Here is a 22,306-nt window from a genome sequence, read left to right as displayed (position 1 = left end):
GAGATTCCTAACTAATGAATCATTCCATAAACCTTTTTTGTCACCACCAGGTTTGTTTCCTGTTGAAACGAAAGTAATATAGTCATCATTTATTTCTTTTCTTGTAACTTCCTCATTGCTTCTAAACTTTATATGGAGAGTCTTTAGTGTTTAGATATGGAATAAAGACAGACAGATGGCGCTTAAGCAAAATTATTTACTGAAACAAACACAGAAATTTTACAAAATGCTTGAATGATAATCTGTAAGTTTGTTTATTTATTTTTCTGCAGGGGAGACAACGAGAACGGACAGCTCGTCTCCCAGGTCAACAGGTAACATCTTAAAATAGACTACATGACATTTACACTTCACAGGCTCCTGTGAAAATACATGGAACAGGTTTTACAAAACAACACAACAAAATAGAATAGAAAAGGCCCCTTCCCATGTAGAACTCTGCTTATCGATAAAATAAATTCCTTCTCTGCTGGACCGATGAAAGAGTGTCTGACCTGCCAACAGCTAACTATAAAACTAGCTGAACAAGTTCACAGGCAGATGAAGGCCACCTCGTCGCGGTGACAGGTGCAGTGTGATCGATAAGGGAGGGCGGCACAATCCATAAGACATTTTATCAATGTACAATTAACATTCTAAAACATTTCATCAATGGCAACTATTCAAACATCCTCGCAAACTGGACTTAAATAAAAGTGCAATACACAGTTTTCAGTAGGAGAGCGAGGAAACAGCTGGCGAGACGAAGCGCGTTAAAAATCTGAATGGACTCTTTAAAATTCATCTATATACTGTAGAAAAAATAGAACATACATCAACAACCTCTGCAGAATTACTGCAAACTCATCGCAGAGGTTTCTCTCTCAAAGCACCATAATAAATAGGCTGGTAAAAACATGTCAACATGTAAAAGCTATTTTCTCATCTACTACATGAAGGAATGCAGTTCTTAGTAAAAGATGAGCTGTCATCAGAGGGTAAAATGGCACTGGTCCCACAAAGAAATACTTCATCCATCTGCAGAAACATTTGTCCTTAATGTGTGTGCTGTGATTTTGCAGACACTGAAGTTATAGAGAATTGTTTTTCAAAAACTTTAAAATACGGTAAATTGCTCGTGCCAACTTAGTACTAAACCATTCTATGCGTTTTTTTTCTGTGTAAAACTGAAGAATTCAACTGAAATGTGCTTCAAACTACAACTTAAAGCCAAGAGAAAAGTTTGTAAGTTGATCTTATACAAGATTATTCTATCATATTGGGGGTGAAGTCACAAATGAATTCCATGCTCAAACAATCCTCATTAAAATGCGTGGCTACACAAAAATCAGTCTGCATTCAATAAAGGTACGTAGTAAATCTGTGTTATTTGAATTTAATCTATGTATTTGTTCTTCTTCTCACCATTTCATAGAAAAAAAAAAGTCTGTTATGCTGAGTGGATGAAAACCCAATTAACAAAACTGGTTAAAAATTAGTCTTTTTCCATTTAGGCACTGGTGATTTTCTCATGGTCCTGGCTAACACCTCACTACAGGGGTGCTAGAAGTTCCTCTATGCAGGAAAAACCTTTGGATCAAGAACCAAAAGCTGTCAGATTTGTGATCTTGTTTATTTCTCGACATTTTTCTAATGTCAGATGATGCGGTTTTGGTAACGTTTTTGGGCAACTTTTTAAAAATTGGGCACAAATCTGGCTAAAATCTTGAAAAAATTTTCAAAAATCTTAAAGTTTCTTTTAGAGTTATCAAAAACAGGTTGGATTAGGCATTGGTACACAAATTGGATCTGCAAAACCGAAAAACCCTGAGGTGGTTTTGCTGCTAAAAATAATCTCCCTGTAACTTCAGTGTTTGAAGAATAGGCAGTTCTGAAGCACAAACACTGCATCATTCTGGACTACCAGAGGCAAGTAGCTACGTGGTAAAAGTATTCCTTTAACAGAAAATAGCAGTGCCATTTTATAATCTAATGTGCACCTGTGAAGAGTCAAACTGTCAATAGATTCCAACAACTCATGCCAGGAAAACATGTTTTAGTGAGCTGTTTTTTTTAAACATCTGGAAATAAGTTTTTTTGTTTTTAATTGTTGTTTGGTTATTTTTAAATGTGATTTATCGGGTAGTTTATTTCTCTGACTGTGCAAATCATTCAAGTGTTGCAAACAGACAAGACTTAGCTGCTTTAGCCTGGTATGCTAACAGCTATGAATGAAATTAAAATTAAATATGTAGGTCTGGGTCATGGATCATGGATCAGGCTCATCTGACCAGGACTAATTATCAACTGGTCTTATGTCCTCAAGCTTCCAATCTCAGTTTGTGCTGTGTCCTGATTAGAGATGTCAATGACTGTCAAGTGATTAATTTTCAAATGCTAGCACAGGCCGGGAGCAACTTTCTGGAACAGCAGGACTCTGAATAAATGCTTCCCACAATGCTCCAACTGCAGTGTATCAGCGAAGCTCCATATAAGCTACAAACACATTTTAGAGACGGCAGGTTATTTTCTGGGGAAAACTACAGATTTTTTGCTGTGTGAAATATTCGATTTTGTGAGGTTGATCACTGAAGAGCAATTTTAAATAAAGCATTTTTTTTTTAATGTTATTTATAATTCAACGAACCAGGTGATATCTGTTCTTCAGTTCCCTAATGTAATCGAGATGATTTGGTGGTGAGCATGAAGTCCAGACAGAAGACTTAAGACTTTCTCAACAACCCTTAGACTTTTAAAACATCACTGTTTAATAATCACTTAGAGACACTGATCATTTCCTCTGTGTTGATACATGAGAAGCATAAACTGGAGCTGGACTTTAAGAGACGCTGCACCACTTCTACATTCTGTTAACGTTGTGACCCTGGCTTGTGGTGCATATTGATAGCTAAAGTTAAATGTGTTAAATTAGTGTGTCAGAATTCCAGTCTAGCCTCGTTAGAAAATGGAACCTGGCAGATATCAGGACAAACATTACATTTTAACTGTTTAGTCAGTTTGGTAAACAGAAAATTTCTGTTTATCCTATTCTAGCACCCAGCTCTTCATTTAAAAATGTGAATACGCCAAGTTAAGCTTTGGGAACTCGCATTGAGTATTTGTCACTAAATTGATAAGAATGCTGATTAGCTGTGATTTTAATCTGGGATTTTAACTTAGTAAGGCAGTAAATATACCTTCAAATGAATAAGGTAAGTGTGTATGCTTTGGGAACAAATTCAAACAGTAAGTAGAATAATTCCATGTTTCATTGTTTATCTTTGCTACCTGCCAGGCTCCAAATCATAGGCACTAACGGCAGAAATAAAATGAAGCCGATAATATCCTAAAAACTCAAGATTACTTGAGTAGCAGAATTGATTGAAATGATTTCTGTAAAATTTAACACCGAACCTGTCATTTTTTTATTGGTGTCTTAATGTCAAAATGCTACTTGAACATTTTAATATTGCTTCCTTCTGTTAGGTGCAGCTGTGGAGTCCTGTGGAAAAACTAAAATACTGCAGTTTCCTACATCGCAGTCAAACAAACAAAGCAAACAAAGGTGGATGAAGGAGAAGTAAAAAAGAGAACAGTCCGAAGCGGGTCCTGAAGGAAGTCCTGTGGAGCTACACTCTCACTGTGGCTAGCTGCTAAGGTAAGGTAACAGTGAGCACAGTTCAGTCTGTCAGTGCTGCTGGTGTGAGTGTGGATGGGCGGGCAGACAGCCGGGGTTTACTCCATGATGGCTCTGTAGATCACAGGTTCAATGTAGTCGCCCCTGTAACGGGAGTTGATCACCCTCTGTCGCTTCGACTCCTGGATGATCTCCCTTTCTTCAAAGATCCCGTCAAATCTCATGTCTGACGCTTTGGACTGCAGAAACAACCACAGGGACAACACCGCCACGTCTTTTTAGTGTCTTTCTCTGGCTTCATAAATATTAAATGAGGTCACTATTTACAGAGCTGCTGAAAGGTCACAGTGAGAAGTTTTTGATTTGTAATCTGCTTTCCATTCCTTCTGATCAACATGGACAGTTGGTGTGTTGGTGATGGGCTGCATTTTCAGTAAATCATGTCTTTTAAAAAAATCTGTCAAAACTATTACAAATGTTCAGGAATGCAGCATCTTCCAACACAACCAGCAAAACCATCACTGCATCCACACACACATTGCCTGGAGTCAGAGTTACAACCAGTAAAAATGAATATGTCACAGCCATAATCATCACAGTGGTTCCAGCCACGGTGACAACAGTCATCACAAGGATGGACTCATACAGTTCAGAGTTCAGAGAGAGAGCTGCTCGACCAGCTCCTTTTAGTTTTCTTCCTGAATGCAATGATGCAGACTTGTGCCTGACAGACAGCTGAGGGTTCGCCCAGCTGGTGAGCTGTACTATGATGCAGCATCATGCAGTCGATATACCGCTGCAGGTTGTGACTACAGAGACTCCCTGAACCGTCATTTTTAATGTTTGTAGCTGTGACTGCATGCAGCGCTGTTTGTGTGCAGTAACAGTCTTGCTGGCTTAGTGTTCCGTTGAAGCTGCTGTATTGCTGAGCTTCTAAAGAAACAGCATCTGTTATAGAAGCTCTGCAGGTTCAAACCGTAACAGCTGGACATGTCCAAAGCACAGCACCAAGCAGTGTTACTGATGATGACACAGCAGTCCCAGCAGTGGCAATGTCCAGCTACAGCTGGAACGCTCCCTCAAAGTCCTGTTATATAGGCGGCAACTCCCTCTGAACCTTCTAAACTGTGTCAGAAAGTGACTGATCAACCAGAATTTCAGTTTGGGTAAAATGAAGTAGTTGTAGGGAAACAGATCTGGTGATGAGCAATAATGTGTGTTTTCACTTTGCCGTGTTTCCATGATTGAACACCAACATGCAATCACACCACTGTTCAGGTTGTTTGGACTCTCATCCAGAATGTGTTTTGTCTACTGTGAAAACTGCTGCTTGATCTCTGCGTCAGAGATACAGACAAACCTTTTATCTCCAATGATGATCCTCCCTGTAAAGGTTGAATCATCCCCGGTCTGTTGACAGATGGCTACAGTGCTGTTACTGTGGGTCCACGGTGAAAACACACGTGCACTTTCCAGTGGTCACAAAAACGTGCAACGCAAGTACGATGCTGATTGTGTGATGTCACAAAGAACTGACTCAGTAGTTACTGCTAACGTCTGTTGCAGGAGTACGTCTGTGCAGCGCTCCATTCATGCAGATCAGCAACAGAACCAGAACTTTTTGACTGCACCTTGTATTCTAAAGAATAAAGTTTTGGCTTACCAGTCTGGACTTGACTCTTTTTGGGAGTTCCTCATCCAAAGTGTAGACATCATCTCTCTTGGTTGTTAGTTGAGACCCATCCTCAAACTCTACCTGCAGTACAAAGACAACACGATCAGGACACAGAGAGCTGAACTCAGCAATCACTGCTGCTGCTTTATTGGACAGAGCAATTCTCCTCTCTTTTACTCTCCACGCATGTATATGCCACTTTTGTATCATATATGTATTTATACACACACTACTGTTCAAAAGTTTGGGGTCACCCAGAAAATTTCACGCTTTCCATGAAAAGTCACTTTTATTCATGTGCTAACATAACTGCACAAGGGTTTTCTAATCATCAGTTAGCCTTTCAACATGATTAGCTAACACAATGTAGCATTAGAACACAGGAGTGATGGTTGCTGGAAATGTTACCTTCATTCATAAAAACTACTTTTCTTTCAAAAATAAGGACATTTCTAAGTGATCCAAAACTTCTGAACAGATCACACAACACATCTGTGGATACTACTGTGGAACTGTAACAAAACATTTTTTTGCCATGAGCAGATGACAAAAAAGGATGCTGCCCATCTGAACAACTTCAGATCAACACTGCATGTCCTCGGGTCCCTAGCAGCACACCTGCCAAGATTAAAGTAGATCAGGTAGACAACAGAGGAGAAAACCAGACATTTTTTCATTTATAATGAGCTTATATTACTATATTTTCAGCTTTCAGGGCCCATTTCATACTCTGCAGTGCAAACTACCAATGAAATCAAAACTGCAAGAGTAAGAGCTGCTCATTAAATTGTTTTAAAGGGATAGTTCTGTTTCTTTCAAGTGGGGCTTTGGAGGTACTTATGCATGCTGCACACTGCTTCTAGGCAAGTTAAAGAATGAACTGTTGTGAACAAGGTCAACAGCAAAATACATTTTAACCACATACAAATTTAAAGGTTGTATTTAGAGTAATGTCACTGCTCAACTTGCCGTTGGCCAGCTCTTCCTTTGGCACAACATATTATATCTTGGCTGTCGCCTTCTCCTAGCTTAGCTTTTCTTTTTCATTTATTTCTTCTAAGCCTTGATTCAGAAATGCTCTTCATGTTCTTCAGGTTTATTGTGGACCACAAATCAAGTACATGAATGAAAGTAATTCTTACCAGATACATTTGAATGACATGAGCTGCCACAAATTTGGCCCCGTACACCAGACCGTCGGTCCATCGCACCTGAACCACTTCTCCCTGCGGTGGGGGTCCAAGCTGAGCACAGTCTCGGCTCTAATAGACAAAAAATGCAGAGTTCTGAGCAAACTCAATAAAGGCATGAATCGCCTGAGATTAAATTAATCTCTATTGGTACAACCAAACCTGTGAGAAAGCTACAGAAGCTCATTTCAGATAAGAAAGTAAAAACAGGAACTATATAAGGCAACAGAAATACATACGGCTTTAAAAAAAACCCACATTCATCTGGTTGTAATTTTTAGTCCTCACTTTTCTTGGGAGGTTTGTTTCAACATATCTTTACCATTGGGCCATTCAGAGCTCATGTTGTCTAAGGAAAATTTGTCATTCTTAAGCTCCACATCTACAGACAGATTTTTTTTTTGTCAGTAAGAACAGAACTACTGTAAAAAAAACCACCTTCAAATACCCAAAAAACTACAGCTCTGTGTTAAACCTGACACAAAGGGCTGAACTGTTATCACAGTAACCTCTAAGGACACAGTGGATGTTTTAAGGGTTAAAGAACTTTCACTTAGAGCTACATCAACAAAACCTACCACAATGTCTTCGGGGAACAGATTATCGCTGAAGGAACCATCGTCAAAGTTGACTTCGTAGAATGTCTCTTTAGACAGCTGCACCACGTCACACTGGTAGTAGCGGCCATTCTTGTGCTTACATATGACCTTCTGTCCTACGGTTAGCTCATGCATGGCTGCTTTATTGCGCTGTTAGATGAGACAGAGGAAATAGCATTTATATGGATTTCCAAGGCTTCATGGTTATACAGTGGCAAAGAAAAGTGAAAAATGTGCAGTTAAGCAAAGTTAAATATAAGGTTTCCAGATCTGAGCAGCTCCTTACCTCAATCTGAGTGGGACCTTTGTGTCGACAGCAGGTAACGTGGACCACAAAGGGCCATTCATCTGGCTGCATCAGTACTCCAGCAGCTTGGGCACAGGTGGGATGGTAGGCAGTGGGACAGCGGCCATGAGAACACTGGACACAGCAGCCAGACGCCTTCTTCATCCGCTTCTTACAGTAGTAACATTTCTGTCAGATGAAAACACAGAAGCTAGAGCTCAGAAAACTGGAGTTGGTTGAAATGACTATGACTGCAGAGCGAGTGTTTCAGCTGGATATGTGGAGAAACTGGTGACAATCATTACTGATTTCTTATTAGCAAATGTTAAAAGAACCTTTAGGCAGCAGCTTGGCAGATGATGACTGTTGCTTTGACAGTTAAATAACAAACGCTTATGGCAGCAGGTTATATCACCTGTCGCTAAGTAACATTAATGTCAGGAATAACTTCATAACAGTCCAAAATGAAAGTAGACGGCCAAAGGTTACTTGTAAAGAAAGATACAGTATACTAAAGCTAAACTTTGGGATTTCACGCCCTCAGGAAAGTCTAAATCAGTCTGTTAGTGTAGAGATTGGTATGAGATGACTGTCTCACAGCTAGAAGAATCTGCGCTGCTCAGAGGTTGTTGTTTTTTGTAGGAAAGGAGATGTTCAAGACAATAAAGCACAGATAACAGCAGGGAAGGGGGAAGATTTATACCCAAGAGTCTACATGTAATAAGTCACAATAAAGCCTGTAAATGTAGTATGTTTTCTTATAATTATGCATGTTTTTGGATTTATTTGTGCTTTTCAAAAATGATCTTACAAAGGCAAATAAAAGGTGAACACACAAGATTTAGAATAAGGGACTTAACATAAAATGAACAGTTGCATAGGTAGTATTTTCAAACTAAGACCTTTAGTATTTTAATCCTGAACCTCATAAAAAGGTTTGTTGTCACTATGCATTTCAATATGATAAAAACTCACAAACTCACCTAAACCTCAGACACTTTCTTGAAAAAAAAAAAAATGCAACAACTTCTATTACATACATGGGACCCTGTAAAATCCTAAAGCTCTACTACAAATACAGTTTTAATTATGAATTGGAATCTGTGGTTCCTTCCCAGCCTAAACAATCACTGAGTTCTCACCGGACTGGTTTAGGATGAAATTTGAGCTGAATGTTCATGAAACCCACGAGGTCAGTTGCAGCTGAACAGCTTCTGTTGGATGTTTTACAGCTAAAATAATAATCATTTCCTGCCTTTTTTGCTATCAAACTTTGGTACTGTGTTGTATTAATATAGCTGCAAGACCATAAATGTATTTGGTCCAACATAAAAAAAAATCAGATTATCACAGATGTTGCTGAAATTTTACTTTATAAGGTATTTTACACTGAATATTTTCATAAGACGGATCATTTTTAAATTCTGTGAAACTTTGTGTTGTAAAAGTAAATATTCACTGGACATTTCAAAAAAGTAAGTGTGGAAAGGAAGTGACTATTGCAGCTTTGAAGGGCCACGCTTCAAAAACTCACAGCTAAAAAGTATATGATCTAGAGCCTGAGGATTCTACAGGGTCCCATTAAAATCCCTGGCATGGACTGAGGGTTAGTTGAGCTCGCACAGAATGACCCATTTCTATTGAAGAGACAGACATGATTCTGTTGATAAACTGTGGAAATGATACAGTAAATCATCTACCCCGTAAAATCATCTGCACTCAACAGTTTGCTTCTCTTCTGTTTATTTACCCGCTAGTTTTATGTGACTCGGCTGTCATGAAAGTGTGGACTCACCAGCTTAAATCTCTGCAGAGGGATCCCACTTAAATCCACAGGACTTCTTTCAGTGATGTTGACAAAACGTGCCTCCTGCACAGCAACTGCACACAACACATGGACCCACCTGGAACACACACAGCACTGTTCAAATACTGATCACTGAGTCCATTTTCTATTGGAGTGCAGAAGATGATTTTCTTGTGTGACTGACTGCTGAAACATAAGGTTTATGAACACAACTTTTTCTTTTTTGTTCTCTACACACCCTTCTCGCCATGTATGGCTCCTTGCTGTTTCTTTCCCAAAAATAAATTAAAGTTGAATGGTCATCGTTTTGTTGTTTTATGTAGCCTATAGCACCACCTTCTGATGACAATGTGCAGCCTGCTTTATATATTTGTACACATTATCAGCCAAAATCACGTGAAACCTGATTGTTGGAACATAATTGTTATTTGTCAGTCAATAACAGATCAACCACCATTACATTCTGTACTCTGAGATAGCATTCAATCAGATCTGTTTTAGGTTTTGGACACAGGACTGCCATACTGGTTGTTAAGGCAAGAAAAACAGTGTAATTCAGCACAGCACTTTGCATCAGTTTGATTAGAATAGCTAAATGTCTTTAGGATGAAGTGCACATTTGGTGAAATAGCTGGATGCACTTCCTCATGGTCCTGAAGCCTCTGAAACTACTTACTTGTTGTTGTTGGCTTTCTGCAAGGCGCCGCCCCTCAACGAACACAGGCAGCAGTTCTACAAAAACAACACGTCATCAATGAACTGTCCAGACAAGAATTAAAAGGCAAAATCTGTCTTTCCCTGTTGTATCTGGTGGCAGTCAACTAAAACTTTATTTGTATCCATCAGTGCCAGAAGCAGGAGACACAAGTTCGGCACTACAGATTTATGTCTTTTAATAATTAAGAAAAATACAAAGAAAAATAGGGAGTGGTGCACTGGGTCAAGAACATTAAATGTTGGTAGAAGAACAATGACAAAAGACAAAATTATTAAAGGAAGTCTTCAGCATTGGCCTTATTATCATCCATAAGCTTTGGTGTTAAAATGGGCCAAAAACCCCAAACAAGCCTGTTATTATATATTAGAAATAGTTTTGTGCATAAATATGTTCTTGAAATTGATTTAACCCCCTGAATACCTGTTGTGTAAACACAGCTTACAGTTCACCTGGAAACTCTTTGAATTTTTTCCTTTTTTTGCCATGAGACTATTGATCACAGCTCATTGTACAAACACTTAAATCTGGTTTTTAATGGTTGAACCACATGTCACATGTTCACAGACTCAGAAAGCTAAAAAAAATATGGTCATACTTTAAGAATTTATTTATGGCCCTTGATTTTTTTTTTTTTTTTTTAAAGATAGCCTTTCAAGCTCACTGGCAGGTTTTTCTTAAGGACTGCAGAACTCGTCAGTTAAACGATATCTGCACTACTAACAAGCTTTACAGCTGGAAAATAAGTACATGAGCTTACAATGTGAGATTTGATGTTAAAAGGGGACAAAAGCAAACTTAGCACTGAGTAGATATAGGTTTATTCATGAATGCATACTTTACATATTTTTTGGGATATTTGGGTTGTGTTAGATCAGTAATCATAGAAATAATCCTCATCTTTAAAGAATATTAAGGTTGAATATTTGAGATAAACACCAAGTAGAATAAATCCAGCCACATGTGTTCACTGACCTCAGTCATGGCGTTGGCCTTACAGCGTGCACATTTCCACTCTTTGCTCACACTGGCTGGATCCACACCGTAACAGGCTGGAATATACAAAAACAGACACAGTTACAAAGGCAGGCTGTGTTACTAATGTGCAACCAGCATTCTCAGTTGAAGCGTGCCATTGTACATACTGGTGTGAACACGAATGCTGCACTGGGAGCAGCTGATGAGAAGGCTGGTTCCATCTTCCTCCAGATGAGGGGTGGTGGGCTGCTCCTCGCACTCTGAGTCTTCTTCTGTCGTGGTGGTGAAGCACATCTCTGGGATCAGAGGTTTGGTCCGCATGCGTCCGCCGGCCACCATGACAGGAGTGTCTACATTGTTCGCACATTCAGTCTGACAGCAGGCACAGCACACACAAACAAATATGGACTTCTATTAAAGCTTCACAGCTACTGCACATCTGCAGTGTTGGCATTTTGGACTCAAACCTTTACTGACTGCTTTCATTTCACGCATCCACATTCTAATCCTCCACAATCTCTTTACACGGTGGCAAAATATGATGCATTTAAGTGGAAGTGGAGACGAAACGTATGACACCTCTGCAATCTTTATTCTGGATAAGATGCTTGATCTGAAGCTGTTAAAGCATCTATTTTATGTACATTTATACCAAAGGAAACACTGTATTTTTAAGTGCACTGCTGCTTTAGAGGAAAAGAGTCACAGTTGCATAAATGTGTGGGTGTTCACAGGTAGTCTGCTTCTGCTGCCGCAAAAATAATGGATCAATTCCAGAAGGCTGCTGATGTAGCACCTTTCTACATATGAAAGCAAAAACACAAATTTTCTGATCTATGAGAATTTGTTCAAAAGAGAACGTATCCACCAACCAGTCGATCTGGACACTAAAACCAAACCTAATAAGTTTCTAATTTGTCAAAACCTACAGGTCCAGTTTGTAACGTAGGATTGCTGTTAAAAACTATAGGCTTATCTTAACTGATAGAAAAAAAACTATACACTATATTTTTTCCTTGTTTCCTGCTGGTCTCCGTAGTACATGTTTTATATCTTGGCTCAATAGATGACAGGTGAGTGAGTACCTGCTGGTACGTGTGAAAGAGCAGGCAGATGGAGCAGTATGGAGGTTTGGAGCCGATGCGCTGGTTGTACTCCCTCTCCTTCTTCAGGTTGGGAGGTCTGCTCTGCCACAGGTGAGTCAGAGGTTTAGCCCAGTTTTCCCCTTCCAGACCACCCTCCTCTACTGGAGTAGCCTCGTTTGGAGCTTCTGAGGCACAAAAAGCAAAGATGGTGATACTCATTCAGATCAAATAACAACTATAGAGTGAACAATAGAATAAGAGTTTCTGCTGTGAAAGACCTTCATCACTCATGCCGTCCTTTATGAGCGGATGGTGGCCTGGCAGCTGCCCCAGATCATTCTCCTGCTCTTCATCTCCAGCCACCACCTCTGCCACCTGCTGGAGAAAAATACTGGCTGTTAGCATTCAGGATAGAACTAACTGGTAGTTTAGCACTTTTTGTGTCCTTCGAGGCCTCGAAGTTGCATCAGTAGTTTCTGTACTTTCTCCAAGCAGCAGAATCTTACCATGTCTCAAACCAAGCATGAAGGAGAACATAACCAAATAGTGTAAATAGTCAGTTACCCCTTTACTGTTACAAGTGTTATTCAAATGCAAGTAAAGATTTACAATAGTGTAAAGTAGGAGAGTGATTATTATTACGGTCCATTAACATGGTGATGTACTGTACACACTGTGTGTAATGTTATCTACTCACTGGTTTGTTAAGATGACTGTTGTCTTTCTCCATCTCATTGTCACTCCCCTCAATCTTCTTCTCCTCCTTGGGCAGAACCTCCCCTTCTCCGTAGTCTCCTTTGGCGTAGCTGTGGACGTGCAGGACGTCTGCAGGGCTCAATGTCCTCTGAAACAGTTTTTGTGCTGGACTGCAGCTGCTGCTCAGCTGAGGCTCCTCACTGCCTCCAGTGTCCTCAGAGCTTGGAGCCACCACCTGGTTCTCCACAGGTTCAGGAGGAAAGACGTCAACGGCAGACATGCCGTTCCTCTCTTTCTTTGAAGGACTTCGTCTGTTTGAAGTTTTCTTGGTACTTGCTTTGGACTGAGATTTGGACTGTGGCTTGATGTCCTTCTCCTTCTTCGGCTCTGGTTTGACTTTCACTGTTTCTGAAAGATAAGCTATTACTGAATCTACTTAAAGTACTGGCTCATTCATAAAACAATTTTTTTTGGAGATTGCTGTTGAAGAATGGTCCAAAATGCCACTGAAGACATACACTTTATTCATCCCCGAAAGGAAATTCAGATAACTAATAATATAATATAATATATATACATAGTTGTCATTTTTTTAATTTATATGTAATTTCCAGACAGAAGGAAATTATTTGTAAAATAAAAATTCAATACACGTCAAAATTTGGTTTTAACTAACTTTGGGCTTAAATCTACAATTAATTTTTTTTGTCAAAAAAAATTTTTTTTTCAAAATTTAGACATTTCAGTTTAGAATTTGTAATACATTCACCTCTGTCATTCTGGTTAATTGAGACTATTTTTTTCATTCACACTGCAATAGAGTGAGCGAAAAGTGAAGGAGTCTGAGTACTTTCTGAAGTGACTCTAAGATCAGCACCAGTACTGTGCTAATCAGGTCAAAAGAGGACCACGGTATGACTAACCAAACCAAGAGCTCTCATAAGCTGTAATTAAATTCCCCTTGAAATTAGAATGAAAATAAATATTAAAAAAAACAACTCTTTATGAACAGTGTGGTACCTTTATCTGGCTTGGCGGTGACTTTAGTTGGAGACTCCTTGCGTAACAACTTGACATTCTTTGGCTCCACCTTATCAGTTTCCTTCATTGTCACCTCAGGTTTGACATCTTCAGCAGCTTCAACAGCTTCAAGTTGACGCTTCGTACCAGTCTCAAGCTTCGGGCTGATGAATAGGAGACAGCAAAGAAGACATGTTGGACAGGACTCACCACTGTCACAGAGTAAATACATTTTAGCAGTGTAGTTTCCCTCACTGGTGACTGTGATTGGTTTTGTCAGCTTATTTTAAACACAGATTACATTATAAGGCTGTTATAAAAACACAAAAGCCATAAATCTACAAGCCAAATTTAACATCTTCAATGAGCAAAGTGACTGATAAGTTACTTTACTAAATCTTTACAATCAAATTTAGGATTTAAATATGTATTAACATTCAATGTTTTTTAAGCACATCACTATGCAAATCATCTAAATAAAACTTATGAAAATTCATGCATTTCATATTTTATACTGGGTTTAGCTGTAGACTGCATACAAAGATAGACAAGCGCTCTACAACCCTCAAAGACGTACTCTTGCCATGAATGGGAAAATTAGCCATTAGGACTTTTCAGCTGCAGAGGTTGCTTCAGGTTTCAACAACTGAAATTAAGACTTTTTAAGACCCTAATTAATACAATTAAAGACCTATTTAATATCCATAGTGGCAAAAAACAGAATGAAAATCGGCCTTGCTGATTACTGCAGTATAAAAAACCTAAAATGCTACTGTTACGTGCTTATTTTCAGAGTACTTCTGCCTTTATCTCTCTAGACCCTGAAAGCCATCAGAAGGTTTAGCGGACATCTTAAAAAAAAAGAAAAAACAACAACACTTGCAATCACTCATATCAGATAAAATCATGTACTATTTATATTATATTATTATTTATATTACCTCTAGATGCTGAAGAAGTGATGCCACTTTAACCCATAAACCACATTGTAACACACCAGATGAGCATTTTTTACCCCAAAACACATTTAAAAGCAAGACTGAAGTTAATTCAAATGCAACTTTTAAATGTTTCCCCCATCGTCCCACTTTAAAAACTTCAATTTTTTAAAAGAAATTAAAACATTTTTGTAGGACATGTAAGACTTGGTATTCATAATATTGGATTTAAGATATTTTTTCTTTTCTTAATGCCCAACAATTCCCTCAGACAGTAGGACAGAAGGACTGAGTGTAAATCCAGACCTTTTGTCCTCCTGGACAGGAGCAGTGGGCTCCTCACATCCAGCTTCACTGGGAGTCTCTGTTTTAGGCTCGATCTTTTCTTCTTTCAGGAATTCTGCAGCCTCCGGTGTGGGTTTGGAGTGATCAATGGGAGCAGTGTCTTTCCCGGCCTTCCATAATTTGTAACGGTCGGGCTGAAACTTGCGTACAAACACATCCATGGAGATTTTCACCATGTCCTGACGGCACGAACACTGGAAGGAGAACACAAAATGATGGTCGTCAGAGCAGCAAAGAAAATGTTTTGAGAACAGCTGTGGTCATTGATATGGGTGAAAGTGTTCTCAAGCTATTCAAATAAAAAGGATATATATAAAACTTTGTAGCTCATGGTGATCTCCCTAAATATCTTTTGTCCACAACTCAAAAATCCTCAGTTAAAAAGCTGGAATCAGACTTTGTTTATTTAAAAAAAAATAAAAAACAACAACAGAAAACAACCCAGAAAGAGAGTCACTAAGAGATAGTCCGGTAAGTAAAAGTCCGACAGAAGCAAAAAATGCCCAGAAACTGCTTGTTATTCAGAGGGTTAAATGTAAATTGGGTGTACCAGTGTTGCCTGTTTGCCGTAATCAATCCATCGCTGAGTGGCAAAGTTGGTGGACTCGGCACAGTTGAAGCCATGGTTGAAACCAGCGTGATAGCCAAATGGAAACGTCACAATGAACTGTCCAGCTTCCTGAGTGACCTGAATATATATATGTATAAAGAAAGAGAAAAGCCAGATGGAATTGTGATAGCTGACACATCATTTTCAGAATTCGAATGTTCAGTTTTTCATCATTATACTGATTTAATCATAAGGTTTTTCTTTTGCCTGTGTTAAGCATTTTCCTGTTCTTACATTATACTGTTAACCCATAGCACAGAAATGCTTTTTTACAGTATATAAAATCAAAGATTACCTTCTCGAATGGTATGCCATATTTTTTCAGGATTGAGGGTGAAATTAAAGTCATTTTGTGGCGCAAGAAGGCTTCACAGCTTTGAGCATTCCCTGGAAAGAAACCTGGAAATACAGGAGACCATCCACATCATCAGTACAGTGACCCTCTATGTGTTCAGGTACTCTGTGTTAAGCTGTTAAACGTACACAGAACTGCTGTTACGTCTTTGGAGGTTAAAGCTGGAATATAAAAACTATGAATGGTCAATGCTCACAGAGGGTTTAAGACTACTACATCACTTACCTTTGGCGAGTCGTTCTAGTCTTTTCCCATGCTCCGGTGGGACAACATACCTAAAGAGCAAGAAAAGACAAAAACATCAAATGGTAGTTGTGATATTGGCGGGAAAACCTGTAACGTCTGAACAAACCAATCAGAGAATATTTTCACAAAGGACATTATTTATCACAGAGCTGCTGCAATACTATAAAGCAAAGACCACCAAGACAATGATCAACAACAAAAGAAATTGATAGGAAAAGAGCTTAATCATTGTTTTATCTTCTGGTAAATAAGAATGAATCTGGACAATCCAGGTACCATCACAAACAACGCTGAAAATGATTTATAAACATTTCTCCCCCAAGTTGTTTTAATTCCTAGCTGCCTACTGCCCTCTTCTGGTGAGAATAAAAACTACAGATGTATGAGAATTTTGACACTCATCAGCCACAACATTAAAACCAGTCTGCCTAATAATGTGTAGGTCAGTACCTCAGCACCTTCAAGTGTTTTTCATGTTCTTCAAACCACTGCTGAATAATGTCTGCAGTCTGTCAGGCAGCATCACCCTGCTGCCATCTGGAAATATTGTTGCATGAAGATGTCTGCATCAGTGCTTCAGTAGGTTGTATGTGTCAAAGTAACATCGACATGAATGCAGGAACTAAGATTTCCCAGTAGCTCAGAGCATCAAACTATGGGGACCAGCTAACATTCTTCCCATAATGCATCCTGCTGCCATCTCTTCACCTACAAAACAACTCACCTGCCTGTCCACATGATGTAAACAAACGCGCTATTTCTCTGAACAGGCCACCTTCCTCTACTGCTCCAGAGTCCACTTCTAACACTAACAGAGCTTGTAGCAGAGGATCATGGACACTGACTCCACTGTCCCAACACAGCCTCATAACCTCATACATAGCAAGCTGAGATGCTCAGTGTGTTCTAATACATTTATATCACAGCAGCATTAAGATTTATATCAGGTTGTGCTACAGCAGCTCTCCTGTAAGATCCGATGAGACACTACAAGGCCACTTAAAGACTCCTGAACATATGTGCAAGAATCCTGTGATGCAAAAGATGGTGTTTGCATGACATACGTCTGGTCCCTTCCCTCCAGAATTCAATTGTAGGTTTTGTAACAGCCAAACTGGTACAATCAAGCCAAATTGTGCGACTGTATGCATGTAGTAGTAAAAACAGTACCTAATGTTGAACATTTTAAGTGGATATTATCAGAGTTGAGCGGTGATTGTACACATACAGGCTTTATGTCCTGCTGACCAGTGAAAATACAATTATGGTTCTTCATTTAGAGAAGAGCCTTGTAGCCGGAATTAACAGTCAGGACATTACCAAGATGGTTGACGAGTAGCAAGACTTGCCAACAAAGACCACATGAGCCCAGAATGATAAATGTTTATTCAGCATTTATTTTAAATTAAGCATTTAAAACATTTTTTATTGATAAAAGTTTATTTATCATTCTGGGAAATCATGACTCTCCCCAGTTCACTTGTTGGCCTTTCTTGGACAAGTAATATCGATTTCAAACTGGGAACATTGCACAACACCTGTCAAACTTCAAAAATTGACTCTTCACTTGCTGCCTACTACGGCTTCAATGTTGTGGCCGATCAGTGTATAATCTGTAGTGAGACTGACAGTGTCATTATAGTTTTATGGAGCGCTTATTCAAACTCATTGCGGCTGAAACAAGCTGAGAAGCAGAAACAAGGTGCAGCATGGTGATGTGTGTGTGTGTGTGTGTGTGTGTGTGTGTGTGTGTGTGGGGGGGGAATCTTTCAGTGACTGTACCAGGATTTTGGCTCTCCAAAGTGCAGATAGTTGATGCTGTACAGATCCATGTCCTCTGTGTGCCATGCAAAGGCACTCTTCCACATCCCAAAATACAGGTATGGTGTGTTGACTCCTTTGATCTTGATGCCACTTTCGTTCTCTACAATGTCCAGGATGGTGTTGAGATGGCCGACGTTCCATTCAGTCACATCCTGCAGAGAGGGATTCAAAGCAGGCTGTAAGTCAGGAGAAAACTGTAAGTCTGGAACCCATGTACGTTGAACTGATCAGTAAAACTGATTAGTACTGATGATCAGTACTAAAGATGGCACAAAACTGTACATATGTATCCAACCTATGACCACTTACTGGATCATATAGTGTTCCACTGACATCAGCCCCGTAAAGTGGGGGATTAAAAGTCAAGTTTTTCCAAAACTTCCTCTCCAGCTCATCAAAATCCACATATCGTGGACTGCAGAACCTAGACAGAGAAATGTTGAGATATTCAGTGAAAACCATTTAAAATGTGAAGGGATATAATTTTAAAGAGATTTTAATCTCATAGACATCGTATGAAAAACATTTAAAAGAGAACTTTCATTCACTGTTTCATAAAATACACTGACTTGTCCAAATTTGATGTCTTGCGGAAGTCATGGACAGTCATCGGCTTCTTCTGGATGTTGTATTGTGTGAACAGTCCTGACTGGCCGGTCACCACCTGCTGAATGGGAGCTGGAATCACCAGATCATCGATGTCATCATAGGTCTTTCTCGGTTTCCAGCCTTTAGGTGGAATAACCTGCAACAGAATGATGTTATCAGTGCTGTGAAAAATTTGCATTAGTCTTAATTTATCAAGACGAGTGTTAGTGCTCATTCATTTTACCGCCTTGAGTGTTTCTGACATTTTCTCAAGATTCCATATAAATGTCTGCTACTCTCTTTCTTGGCAGGATGCAAGATCAGATAACGTATTGCACTATTTGCATTTAAGAGTAAGACAAAGTTACAAATGTCCACTCGTGCATTCATCCATGAATTTTTAAACCTCTTGTTCACTATGTTCACAATTAATGACTACAACTTATGATTATAGCAAACAATTCTGTGCATTTGTGGACATGATTGCATTTTTGGATCAATTCCTGTGTCCAACAAGTGGTAATGGAGAACATACAAAAAACATGCATTACGTTGTTTTATGTCTTGTGCATGTCCAGTGTGTGTCACTATAACTAGAATTAAATTTTGGCATGCAGATGTGTTAGCCCTTGGGAAGTTTTTGATAACGTATTACAAAGATCTCTAGATGACACCAGCTACATTTTAAATTGTTGAGATTAATTATGCAGGAGTTTCATATATATAGTATAAGGGCTTCAACTGGGAAAAGCAACACCAAATGGCACAGCAAACTCAAAATGACTGACTTCCTGTGGGACTTAGAACAAAGCTCCAGGAGGCATTTTCGTACATCTGGACATGATGCATCTGACAACTATTTGACACATGCAGGTACAATGTAATGTGGGAGCTGCAACTTTGAAGACTTGTAGGTGTGCAATAAAATAAACAAATAAAAATCATCAATTCTGGGGCATGTGCAAAGTTTCTTTGGTTTTCCAACAACTTCACCTGCTCAAGAATATGATTCATATTGAATAGTAATAATAATCCCTACAGTCAGACACAAAAAAGTCTAATTAATAACTACAGAGCCAAACTGAACGTCTAAAAAAGATCAAACAGATCACTGTCCCAACAACAAACAATGCAAATCTGACCCACAAACTTAACACTTAAAGATGAGTTCAGGATTTGTCTTCATGCTGCATATTTGTGGCCAAAATAACAATCCCAATTATTTTGATCAATAATTAAATCCTGATCCTGTATTGCAATAGTTCACTGATTTTAGGGGCAAAATACTTTTATTGCACTTTCATATTGCAATAAACAGAGTACTGCTTGCAATTTCATGTTTTGCTGCCTTTCTGCTAATGTGCAAAAATAAGACTTGGTATAATCCTCAACTTACCTTTGCCATTCCAGCTCTGTGTGCTCCTTGAGACTCCATATAGGCAATATACCGGCCAAAGTTCTTGAACTCTTCTTTGGAGGGGGTGAACGTCATGATCCTGGAGCCCACACTTTGGGCTGGCGTGTCTGTGGTCATCTTGAGATTGTTGCTTTGACCTCAACTCTGATTGGTGGAAAACATGGACACGATCATGAAAACATCTGCGCTGGCTGTGACAGTTACATGTATAACAGAGTTTAGTTCACTTCAAACAAAGCACTTCCTCTTTCAGTCAGTCTGCGTCGGCTTGACAGACTTCATAGAACATCTTGAGCACATTTCTTAACTTCCATTTGAGAAGTCAGTGGAGCTCTGGCTAAAATAGGACAGAAGGATTCATCAAAATATTTTTGAAATCACATCGTAGACAAGTATAATATTCAAAGAAACTGTGTTGCAACATACTTCTACAACAAAATAGCATACATAAATAATGAAAGTACTGCTCAACAAGTAATCGATTTTAATTCAAAATTGCAATTTGAAACAGTGTAATTAGCAAGTCTCATGATGTAATGCTCCATTACGTTTTACCGTGAAAAATACTAACAGTGTGACTTTAAAAGATATTTCACAAATCAAATCCTATTATCCATTTCCCCAAATCATGCATTACTGATTTTAAGATAAACAGAAAGCTTTGAAAAAGTCCGAGGAACCTTTATGAGCGATATGAAAGATCTGGTCTTTACAGAGAATCTAACAGAAGAATAACTGCTGTTATTAAACAATGCAGACTTTGCCTAATAGTGTTTTCGAAATACCAAAATGAATGTTAACTGACACATGGGAATTAAAATATGCTGTTTGTTGTACTAGCTTTTTTCTGTCTCGTTCTTCTTCAATTTTTACAAGATGAAACAAATCTAAGAGATTTATTATGGGTAATAGAAATGGATGGAACTCTGACAATTACGAGAAGCAGTTTACTGTCATTTTAACCTTCTTTATATCTGTGTTTGTTTACTTAATACTGCTGTTATAAATGCATATACTGTTGAAGACACTATTTACTCTTTTAACACAAAACCAAGAATGTACAGGGCTGTTTTCGAAATGAAAAACTATTTTATTGGGAAAAGAATTTCTCTAATATACCTCCAATTTGACTACATTAGTTATATGATGCTTATTAAAAGAACCGAAAAGATATTTAACTTTTAGCTCACAGCTATCTGGCTTTACGGACTTAACCAGCAAAACGGCGAAGAGTGGGAGCTTCACTGTGATTGGCTAGAAACCTGAATCTCGTCGTGTCATTGGTTAAGAGCGCCGTCGGTCAGACAGTGTGGCCCACTGACAGCGAAGCTGCTCGGAAAAATATTTAGCTAGACCGTTAGCTAACATGCTAACTGCGAGATAGCTTGTTCTTCGAATTAAAAGTGACGTCAACAAAAAAACAAAGCCTTTCTTATATCCAAGAGGAAACGGCAAGTAAACAACATCTGCACATAATTCGAGTCGTGCTGTCAGAGCCGACGGAAGTTTATTGCAGAAGCGAAGTGTGACTCGGAGATGTGACAGCTGCCTCCTCTCTCAGCTAACCAACTAGCAAACATGGCTTGTTGCTGACCGTCAGTTTCTCCTGCACAAACTTAAAGTTACTCCCGCTTTTCTGCACGCGAACCGTTTCTAAAGTGACAGACTTTAACTTACACACGCTGAAATGCAGAGGAGTTGTTTTTTTCCAAGTTCACGGATAAAAGAGTAGAAATACAGACATCATCAGTCCGGCTGGAAAAGACAGTCCTCCATTATTGCAGTGACGCATGCCCAGTGTGTGTTTGTTTACATAGAAGGCTGGAGGAGGGGCTTCCGTAGCCCAACAGCCAATCAGAACCCTCTGTTTGCCAGCCCATGCCTGGTTTAACCCTCTGAATCCCAAGCTGGGCGTTTTTGGCTCCCGTCAAGTTTAGTCCATAGGTTTAGTCATTCTGGGCTAATTTCTTTTGCATAACATAAACTCCTGCACCTCTATGGAAACAAGCACAACAAGGACAGGAAGAGACAACTCAAAAATACCTTCTGCATAGTATGGTACAGTTGTAATGTCATAAAATTTACTTATTTTTTGCTGATTTATCTTTCAAAATGTAAATTTTTTTAAAATGCTGACAGATGTTACAGACACTGGAAGAATAATAAAAAAAAGCCACTAGTGGCGCCAGATATTATCTCTTACTGCTCACATTTTTACAATCACTTCAAAATAGTTGTTTTTCACACGACTGTGCATATCAACTCTACCAAGATGTTTCACCAGGCTGAATGTCTCTGTCAGCAGCTTACTTCTCT

At 39.0% G+C, this 22,306-nt stretch overlaps 2 protein-coding genes across 3 annotated transcripts in view; one reads left to right on the top strand and one right to left on the bottom strand.

Moving 5' to 3' along the window:
- Positions 1-22,306, top strand: part of agxta (alanine--glyoxylate and serine--pyruvate aminotransferase a) — a 491,885-nt gene that overhangs the window by 47,132 nt on the left and 422,447 nt on the right. The gene's annotated exons all lie outside the window — the stretch shown is intronic.
- Positions 183-21,809, bottom strand: LOC110949334 (lysine-specific demethylase 4A). Of its 2 annotated transcripts, none has more exons than XM_022191300.2 (22): positions 21,668-21,809; positions 19,970-20,134; positions 18,555-18,730; positions 18,295-18,409; positions 17,944-18,137; positions 16,141-16,190; positions 15,856-15,959; positions 15,501-15,638; positions 14,912-15,144; positions 13,668-13,831; positions 12,649-13,055; positions 12,230-12,329; positions 11,952-12,136; positions 11,034-11,238; positions 10,864-10,940; positions 9,850-9,905; positions 9,162-9,270; positions 7,367-7,555; positions 7,060-7,230; positions 6,434-6,553; positions 5,280-5,372; positions 183-3,855 (listed from the first exon to the last, which is right to left on the bottom strand). In XM_022191300.2, the coding sequence occupies exons 2-22, from the start codon at positions 20,105-20,107 to the stop codon at positions 3,715-3,717; spliced, it is 3,165 nt and encodes a 1,054-aa protein (XP_022046992.2). In that variant the 5' UTR covers positions 20,108-20,134; positions 21,668-21,809; the 3' UTR covers positions 183-3,714. The 2 variants fall into 2 exon arrangements, with proteins under 2 accessions (XP_022046992.2, XP_022046993.2); XM_022191301.2 differs by having other exon boundaries at positions 12,230-12,326.

Source organism: Acanthochromis polyacanthus, chromosome 4 (genome assembly GCF_021347895.1).
Source record: "Acanthochromis polyacanthus isolate Apoly-LR-REF ecotype Palm Island chromosome 4, KAUST_Apoly_ChrSc, whole genome shotgun sequence".
Lineage (NCBI taxonomy): Eukaryota > Metazoa > Chordata > Actinopteri > Pomacentridae > Acanthochromis > Acanthochromis polyacanthus.
Note: the sequence above shows the minus strand (reverse complement) of the source record. Positions and strands in the feature narration are given on the sequence as shown.